Source organism: Magnolia sinica, chromosome 10 (genome assembly GCF_029962835.1).
Source record: "Magnolia sinica isolate HGM2019 chromosome 10, MsV1, whole genome shotgun sequence".
In the NCBI taxonomy this organism is placed as follows: domain Eukaryota; kingdom Viridiplantae; phylum Streptophyta; class Magnoliopsida; order Magnoliales; family Magnoliaceae; genus Magnolia; species Magnolia sinica.
The window spans coordinates 6397993-6408281 of NC_080582.1; the positions used below are offsets into that span (position 1 = coordinate 6397993).

The 10289-nt window shown below is 37.4% G+C and overlaps 1 protein-coding gene across 1 annotated transcript in view; it reads right to left on the reverse strand.

Moving 5' to 3' along the window:
* Positions 1–10087, reverse strand: part of LOC131257860 (varicose-related protein-like) — a 32579-nt gene extending 22492 nt beyond the window's left edge. The window contains exons 1-5 of the mRNA XM_058258779.1: positions 9543–10087; positions 4519–4568; positions 4292–4448; positions 3601–3819; positions 1145–1273 (exon numbers count right to left, since the gene is read on the reverse strand). Of these exons, the coding sequence (XP_058114762.1) occupies positions 1145–1273; positions 3601–3819; positions 4292–4448; positions 4519–4568; positions 9543–9842 (855 nt within the window). The 5' untranslated portion in view covers positions 9843–10087. The remainder of the gene's footprint in view (positions 1–1144; positions 1274–3600; positions 3820–4291; positions 4449–4518; positions 4569–9542) is intronic.
* Positions 10088–10289: the final 202 nt, after the last annotated feature.

Below are 10289 nucleotides of genomic sequence, written 5' to 3' on the forward strand. Positions count from 1 at the left end.
GTTGGGTGCATGCACTAGGACACAATTTAGGTCAATATGATCTAACAAGGGATCCACTGGTTGCCTAGGAATATTCTTATAGCTTAGATCTTTTGTTTTAACCGTTAAAAGGTTTTACTTGGACTTGAGAGTAATTCGATGATTAAGATCTTGTGGTCCACCAATTATTTGCATGAGTATTAGATGAAAGGTGGGTGGTCATGATTAGTGGAGGGATTTGATCAAATTGGGTACATGGATAGTTAAGATTGCAGACTTTCGATGGAATAGGGCATATACCAAAGTATGTAGGGTGACAGAGTACCATAACTAGTGTATCGCCCTGGAACTCTAATTCCTCAAAAAGAGAGAGAGAGAGAGAGAGAGAGAGAGAGAGAGAGAGAGAGAGAGAGAGAGAGAGAGAGAGAGAGAGAGAGAGAGAGACCTTTTGGCTTCACCATTGAAGAGAGAAAGAGACAGTAGAAAGAGAAGTGAGAAAAATCTCTCACCTCCTTCACATCCACACTTCACACATGTGGGGGTCCACCCTTAGACACCTCTCTGCGCTTCTCCCGCCCTACTCTTGGGTTGTGTATAGGCTCCCAATCTCCTCCTCATCTAGGACAGATCTGGGAGAGAACCGTCTTGCTTCAAAGTACGACATCAACATTCTATACAGTCTTGAGCGACAGTGATCTACACTTAATCCTAACCCTTGCTTTTATTTTTATGGTAGAAACTTAAAAATATCAAGACAGGATCGGTAGAACTAGGTTAATAACAGATCTTGACTTCTCGACAATGTTAAATTTCTCTGTATTTTGAGAAACTCAAACAGGTTTGGCCTAAAATTCATGCTTAGCCCACGGACTTTTTCAGGGGTCAACTACATGATTGGGGAGACACAGCTCAGCCAATCATGTGCCAAGTTGGCACAATGGACAAGTGTAGAGGTGTATGTGGAGAGGTTCATGTGGCTTAGTAAAATGTAAACACACATCACAGGCAATTAACTTTAAGAAAAGTTTTTTTAAAGATATGAAGAATATTTACATCAAAAACTATTTCCAAGAAACCCTAGAAATTACAATTCAAAAGCAAGGAAGAAACAAAAACATGTTGGGAAAATTTATCATTTAAAGTTGAGAATTCAAGGAACTTGTACCGCGGTTATAAGAACAATGTGGCGAGGGCAATGAGGTGCTGTCAGGAAATTAACTGAGCTAACAGGTTGGCCAAAATATGGCCTCAGCGTCACAAGGGACGCTGCCATCCAGTCCTCCCAGATATTTACCTGTTATGTAAAAGGAAGTTTCATAAACCAAACAATGAAATTGATATTTCATAGTCCCAAAACAGGAGGAAAAAGCAAAGAAACAATAGCAACATCAACAAGCTTATCGCATAAAGAAACAGTAACACATGCATTCATATGCATTCACTGTGCAAAAATTTCCCTATCTGACTCATGGAAGGCAGTCATCTTCACAATAACCTAGCCCAAATATTTCCTTATTTTCACTCATTTGATTCTGTACACAATATAGCAGTCTCAATAGTTTTATAGGATTGGAGACCAAGGATAGGAATCTTAAACCCAAATGAGGCCGAAGACAATAAATACCTTCATAGGATTAGGGCATCTTAAGTGAAAGAAGCTTTGACAACAATAAAGACAAGAAAGACACTAGAACCAGTTGGTATACCAATAGAGGTTTTGGAAGCGCATGGGAGATGTTGATTTATTTTGGTTTACAAAATTTTTCAACAAGATTGTAAGATCAAAGAAAATGCAAGATGAATGGAGAAGTACCATAGTAGCTATTTATATAAGTAAAGGAGACATATAGAGTTGCACTAACTGTTTTGGGATTACACTTATCAGTTATACTATGAAACTTTGGGAGAGTGATTGAGCAAAGATAAGTCATGAGACAAATGTATCAGAAAACCAATTTGGATTTACACCAGGAAGGTCAACCATAGAGACTATTTTCCTACTTAGACAGTTGATGGAGAAATATAGGGATGGGATAAAGATCCCCACATGATCTTTATTGACTTAAATAGAAACATAAGATAGGTTCCCTGGAGAGTTTAATCTGCTAGGTGTTGGGAAATATAGTAGTCTCAAGAGGATATATTAACGTAAGTAAGGACATGCATGAGGGAGTGGTTATAAATTTAAGGACTACAAGTGGAGGAATTAATGAGTTCCAAATTATTATAGACTTACACTAGAGCTTGGCATTGAGCCCCTATCTTTTTTCATTGGTTGTGGATGGGTTAATGAAGCATTTATAGGAAGAGGTAAAGTGGTGTATTTTGCTTGCAAATGACATTGTTTTGATTGACAAGATGAGGGAACACAAAGCTAGGATTATGGAGGGATGCTTTAGAATCTAAAGGTTTTAAAATTAATTAAACCAAAACAAAGTATATAGGAATGTAATTTTAGTAACAATAGGAGTGGAACAAGGAATTAGTTAAGATTTTTGGGCAAGAAATACTCCAAAATGACCATTTCACTATGTTGGTCAATAATCCATGAGAGCAGTGAGCAAAGAGATTGAGTAGGATGTTGCTCTTAGAATCAGAGCTGATTGGTTGAAGTGGAGATATGCCTCTAGAGTTCAACGTGGTTACTGCATACCAATAAAACTGAAGGGAATTTTTTATACAATAATATAAGATCAAACATGCTTTGTGGGACAACAATTATTAAAAAAGAAATCGATACAAGGAAAAAAAGAGGTAACAAATTGCCAGCAGCAAGTGACCCACTCATCAATCCATCTCAAGGCAGTGGGTAGGCAATTTCATCAGCCTCTCGAACAGAAATGTGCTTTAACTCTAGTACTGAAGCATACAAGACAGAGAAGGAACACAATGGGAAGAAAACACAATCAGAACTGATTGGTCATCTCTTCCTGAAATGTAAGGAAGCCAAGTACAGCTGGTCCACCTTCTTCAGCCTCTTTGACATTGATTTAGCTCTCACTGGTCCAGCAGTGGAACTTATTGATGGTAGGAGTGGTGGGCCTATTAACCCTAACATGTGGGTAATTTTAAGGAAAAAACAGAATATCTTAAAATATCCCCTCAACCATCTCTCTAAGAGGCTTCTAAAATAAAGGTGAGTTTGATTAATTGGAGACTGCTAAGGAGGAAGTCAGAAAGATTTCTAAACCCAACTGAATTTACGAATGGCAGGGAGCAATTGATGATTTCCAGTATCTTCCCCTTAAATGGGGTCTTTCAATGGCTAATCCCCCAAGTTACAAGAAGCTTCCAGTCCTGAATCGACCATCTCCAATGGTTATTGGCTCGAACAAGAAAAGCTGATAATAAAGACAAAAACACAATGGGAGAAACATGAGATGCTATTAACATCCAATTATTTCAATACCATGCCCAGGACATGCATTTCACAGCAGGAATTGAGGGGGATCTCAGAAAGGTGATATAATCATCTCAAAAGCACAAACGGAAGTGGAAAAGCCCTCCAGTGCAAACTGTGCATTGCATAGTTCATGATATTCTAAGAACCTATCACTTGAACATGTAACCGAGCTTGCAAGTAACAAAAGCAGGAAAAACAGTTGCAGAACAAATACAAACCACGCCATCTGTTGATGCAGATACTAGGCGAGAAGTATTACAATGACATATCGATAAGTCAGTCACATCCCCCTTATGTTTACCAACAAGTTGGACTCCATTGATTAGCTTCTCAACAGGACATGTGATAGGTTGCTCTGCCGAGAACGCTTCACCATTCTCCACTTTTGTTGTATCAATCTTCATAACACAATTTCCAATCGCAACACCCAAAATTTCCTGAAAAACAAAATTGCCAGGTATATATAAGTAAGGGATCTGCCTAAGATAGTATGCAACTAGCACACTGAAAAATGAAATGCGCGCACGCGCGCACACACAAAAACAAAAACTATCAGAAACACCTAATAAATCACACTGGTTCAAGCTATGATACCAGAAAACTTGCATATGCTCAACAGACCAATATCATACCATATCAATAATTGATATTTGTACCATATATGCAAGGATACCTGTAAGATACAGGTTAACAATTTCTTGTTGTATTAAGTCTGGTATTTCCAAAGTACAGAACTATACATTTTATGATTGTATTGAAGTATCAGATGAGATACCCATCAGTGTCCTAGGTTTTCAGAAATGAGGAGTGCATCTTAGCTCCCTTATCTGGGTATCATAGATCCCAAGCTTCCCAAAGAAACATTCAACATATAAAAATTATCCAGTGCCATAGAAAATGCGTCATTACTTGATAGTGAGAGTGCCAACATACGGGTGGATGAAATGATTCACAATCTCCCACCATATGAATGGCGACAACGACTTTTCCAGTTATCTGTGGCTTATCATTCTCATCAGGGCCTTCATTAATCTTCCACACAATGATCCTTCCATCTATGCTCGAACTGAAAAACGCAAGCAAATTTCCAATAAAAACCAGATTAAGTAAATGAATAAGTACAAACAAAGAAATACCTGGCCAAAAGGTGAACATCCTCACCGAAGAAAGCCATGTCAATGACCCTCTGACAGAAATAACAATCAAGTCAAAACAGGTGAAAATCATCAATCCAAAAATATAATCAGTTTAAGAATAGCAGCTCAGCTTGAGTACAGCTATCAACAGGAAGCTGTCTGATAAACCTGGCCCATTTTCTTCAAGGCCTGAACCTGGTCTCTGCCCACAGGCATCAGAACCATAAGTTAAGATTTCATTCTATCCTCATTGTCAGAATGTATATCTAATTGGATAACTTCACTTTATGAGTAAAATCAGTACTCATGCTATCTCCATGAGTCGTCCATTGCATATACGTGCCATATCTGGGTTTCACAGGTGTGAAGATGAATATTTCACATCAATTTGACACAGTTCAAATGTAATTCAACTTGAAACACACAAGAACACACACACACACAACTGATTGTACATCCAACTAGTTTGTATGTGGAGGCCACAATGTTGTTTGTGTGGTATCTCGCTGCTCCAACAAGGTTGTCCCACCATGAAAGTGGGATGCCCCAAAGATCAAGTTGATCCAACCATGAGAATGGGATCCCCACATTGATGTGGAGTTTTTTGGGTGATTCTTGGTTTTCTATGGTGTGCCCAACCTGATAGTTGGATTAACCTGGTTTTTGGGGGATCCAATTTTCATAAAGGGACAACCTTGCTGGTTGGCGAGATGTCATACAAACACTATGGTGGGTCCCACATGCCAACTAGTCAATGTACAGCTAGTTGTGTGTGAGCATTTCTCTATATATATTTTGAGGCAACTAAGTATCAATTTGTTGTGAAGGCTAGCAAGGCCAGATTTCAGCAAGACTTTAATGCTTTAATCATGAAAATGATGTACTAGTAAAAGAAACAAATGTATAACAGAACCACAAGCATTGTCAGAGAAGCAAGTGGATAGAATTGACATTGACTTCCAACATGCTGCTCTTGCACACATTGTCGTAATCTACCAAATTACCAACGTCTTGTTGATGCAATCGATGAGACAACTGTCCAACAGAACCAAACTCAACATTCTCTTCTAAATGAACACTAACAGAATAACAGCTTGAGGTTAAGAAATATTCCATGAGAAATTTAACTTAGAGGGGGTTTGGATGGAAGGAAATAAAAATTTGCATAGCAAAATGTAACTCGAAATCCTCAAGAAATGGAAATGGATTCCAATTTTCCATCTGTTGTTTGTTTTGAATTCCAATTGTACATGAATTTCACATCGGTTCTCTCATTTCATGGGTCTTCTCAACCTTGGAAATAAATGTAACATCATTTTTGGGAGAAATGAATGTCCTCAGCTTTTTTAGGAGGTGGATTTTTCACTGAAATTGATGTCATCTCTAAGGTTTCCCACATTCCCAAGAAATGCTGTAGAAAAGTCATATTGGGTCACAGGTTTTTCATATTATTTGTTAGTGGGTCAATGCACCAATACTCAGTATTTCCATAATACGAAACTTCAACTATATTGTAAGTTGTTTTTATTATATTCAAATGTGATGTGCAATGCTTATGCATATCCAACATGAGTACTTCAATAGTAGACAAACAACCACTAGAATTGAAGTTTTATTAACTGCAGTTTTCTGCTGTAGAAGCTCTTTGATGCCAAAAGATACATATAGAAAAAGAAAAATACATTTAAGTTGCCAATTCAATTTTCAACTACAATTATGTGGACCATCCATGCCAAAAGAACACGAGAAACATGAAGCAACTCATACAAGTTGGACTAGGGACATACTCACTGGCATGTGTGCCAACATCACACACATGCAAAATTCAGTCCATTCATCAAGCCAGGTGGGCCAAACTTGTGCATTGAATGTGTACTGTTGGACTTTTCTTTAAACATCAATATTTTGGCATTCATTTACACACACCATGAAGTTGCAAGAGTAGCTGTTGCAGGTTCAGGAATCATTCTTTCCCTAACCCACTGGAGTGAAATCCATCAAAGAAAAGATCAAGAAAGAAGATACCCACCATAGACTTGGTTCTTTCCCTTTCTTTTTAATAAATATAGATTCACCTCATCATCCATTTCTGCAGTCATTTTGTTATGTGAGAAATTGAGACTCCATATGCTGCTTGATTCATCTTTGTCATCATTATCAAAGCTTATCCCAACTAAATGGGGTCAGCTACGTGAAATCATGTCCCACCGTTCCACTCTATCAAGGGCTCTCCCCAATTAAACTATAGGTCATCATGTTTTTCTTATGACCTCCACCTGCGTCCTTTTGGGCTTTCCCCTTGCTCTTTTGGAACCTTCAACTTGAGCCAACTCACTCCTAATTTGAGGAACCATTGCTCTGTTGCAAAAGGCCCAGCCATCCAAATCAACTTTCCCCCATCTTATTACCTATTGATGCCACTCCCAAGTTCCCTCAAATGCAATCATTTTAAATTATATCCTTCCTTGTCTTGCCACTCATCCATCTCAATGTGCTTATTTCAAATATTCTAAACCTATGAACATGTTGTTCCTTGACTATCCAGCATTCTATGCCATAAAGCATGGTTGGTCTTATAGCCACTTCAATTTGATCGGTATACAGGGGATCACATATAACTCTGAAGGCACATTTCCAATTCATCCTCCTAGCTCTAATTCGATGAACAGAAACCTTCTCAATCTCTCTGCAATCATGAATTATCGACCCAAGATATTGAAAATGATAATCTTGGGGTACATTTTGGTTAGCAATCTTAACTAATTCCATGTTTCCACTCCAATTGTTACTAAAATTGCAATCCATATGCTATGTTTTAGTCTGACTAATTTTAAAATCTCCAGATTCTAAAGCATGCCTCCATAGTTCTAGCTTTGCATTTACACCATCCTCCATCTCGTCAATCAAAACTATGTCATCTACAAACGATAAACACCACAGAACCTCCTCCTGAAAATGCATTAATTTGTCTATAACCAATGCAAAAGTATATGGGCTAATGTTGAACCTTGGTGTAAGCTTACAATAATAGAAAACTCACATGTCTTTTCACTAATGGCCTTATATTTGTTATCACTTCCTCATCCATAACCTTAATCATGTCAAATTATCTTCTTGAGACTCCTTTCTTTCCCAACACCCACCAAATCATCTCTCTATGGACCCTATCAAATGCTTTCTCCGAGTCAATAAAGACTATGTGGAGATCACTACTCCTCCTCCTATATTTCTCCATCAATTAAGTAGGAAATTAGCTTCAATGGTTGACCTTCCCATCATAAATCCAAACTAATTCTGATACATGCCTTGATCTTTGCTTAATCACTCTCTCTCAAAGTTTCATAGTATGTCTCACAGGTTTAATCCCACAACAGTAGTGCAACTCCGTGCATCTCTTTTATTCTTGTAAATAGGCACCATGGAACGCTTCCTCCATTTATCTACCAACTTTTTCAATCTTATGATCTAGTTGAATAACTTTGTCAACCAAAATAACCAATACCTCCCATGCACTTCCAAACCTCCTATACCATATGGTCCTACAGCCTTTCATATCTTCATCTTTCTCAAAGCTTCTTTCACTTCATATATCTTAATACTATGAAAGTAGTTTTGAAAGATAATACTTTCACAGGATTAAGATATCTAAGGTGAAAGAAGCTTTGAGAAAGTATCCAGTCTTTAGCCTCATATGAGCTTATGATTCTTCTATTCCTAAGCTCTCAGAGTTAACTGCATTTAAAAAGTTCTAGAAATAGTTTCTCCAACTTGATCTTATCATCCTTAAACCAACACCTCATCTTCATCGCTCTTAATGCATCTAACATGATTGAGGTTCCTGCCCTTTTATCTCTCATGTTTACAAGTTTGAAATCATCTTTCTCACCTTCTCTTGTACCAAATCCACCATACAAATCATCATATGCCTTACATTGAGCCTCACTTACTACTTTTCTTAGTTTTCTTTTGCTGTTTCTATATTCTTCAAAAACATCTTTCTTCCATCAATTTATTACTAACTATCATTGCTTTCTGTCCATTTAAATTCCACCACCACATTCTTGGACACCTAGTAATTTCACTCCTTCTCTTTCAACTCTTCATGTAAATATCCATAACCATTAACCTATATGTACTAGTCAGACTCATCTGGTATAAACTTGCAATCTTTATATATTCATCGTTGTCTTCCTAGGCAGAAAGAAGTTTATCTGGCTTGTATATGATCCACTATTGAAGGTTATTAAATGTTCGTCTCATATATATATATATATATATATATATATATATATATATATATATATATATATATATATAAAACATGTATTTGCAATAGCTGGATCGTATGCCATAACTGAGGCTGCTTAATTGTAAAATTAAAATAATAGCACAATGACATGGAGAAAATTGAAACAAAACCTATGACTACATCAAATCATTATGGTAAAAACCTCAAAACCAACATCTAAAATACCATTTTACAAGCAAAGAAACGTAACACAGGAATAATCCAATTTCGATACCCAATGCATCAGGGAAAAAGTCATTTGATTTTCACATCATTAGAGCAATTCATTCAATCCCAGAACATAATCATACAACAGCACAAACCAATATAATAATCCAAGCATCAAATAAATATAATAACATAAATGCTACAAAAAAAATTCTCAGTTCATCAAAATAAAACTCAATTAGTAAAGGCAAAAGTAATTGAAATCATTCCCACTTAGATTACAATGCTTGACTCGAAACACCATCCTTTTAGTTTGAGCATTTTTTTCAAGTGGGCCCAGCTACCAGTTATCCAGAGCATTTATCTGGTGGACCCCACCATGGACCAAAATCTGCCCCAAACTCATTCAAGTGCCCAAATTGGCAACTGATATAACAAAATCCAACCATGAAATCCGACAAGAGTTACAGAAATGAAAAACTAATCCTGCAAATGACATCACTGACATAATCCAATCCATGTATTACAGAATCTTACAAAATTCAAAAAAGAAGAGCAAGATCCCAACCTGGGTATGACCTTTAAGGAAAGATCTCAGTGCATTGGTTATATTCAGCACCATAATCACACCCGTCTTCAGTCCGTAGCAAATATAAGTCCGGTTCACCGCTATCTTCCGTCCAAGAACTAATCCAGGATCTGATTCATACATCATGAATGGCATGGCCTCAAGCTGCGGCTGCAGCTCCCCGGGCAACCGCACATCAACATCATACGTGACACGGTTACCAACCAGGTGCCGCCCCTTAGGCAACTTTCTGCTCGGCATCCGCACCGACACCGACGGGAGCATTGCAGCGTCAGCCATTGCTACACTCTTGTTTAACTTCCTACCGAATCAACGAAAACTTTTCCCTCTTTTAGAATTCTGGACTGAGAGAACTCCAATTCATCCACCTCTTATAGAACGCTTGCCTTCTTGATTCCTCAAGACAATGTTTAGATTCTTCAACTTTTCTTTCTCATCTTACTTTAACCTCTCCTTGAATTCTCTCTTTCTTCATTCCTTACATTATTCTATGCTACAATTACTGGAGGGAAATTATAAATTCAAAAAAAAAAAAAAAAAAAAAAAAAAAAACGATTACCACCTTTGCATTTCTTGGATTGTTTCCCAAATCCTTTGTGGGAAGCCAAAGGAAACAGAGATGCAGCCTTTCGAGCTTTCGCTAATCTGGGCTTTGTTAAAAATTAGAGAAATTCAGTTAGTTCTCTGCATATGACTTAATTCGTTGACGATAAGAAGATTTCTGCA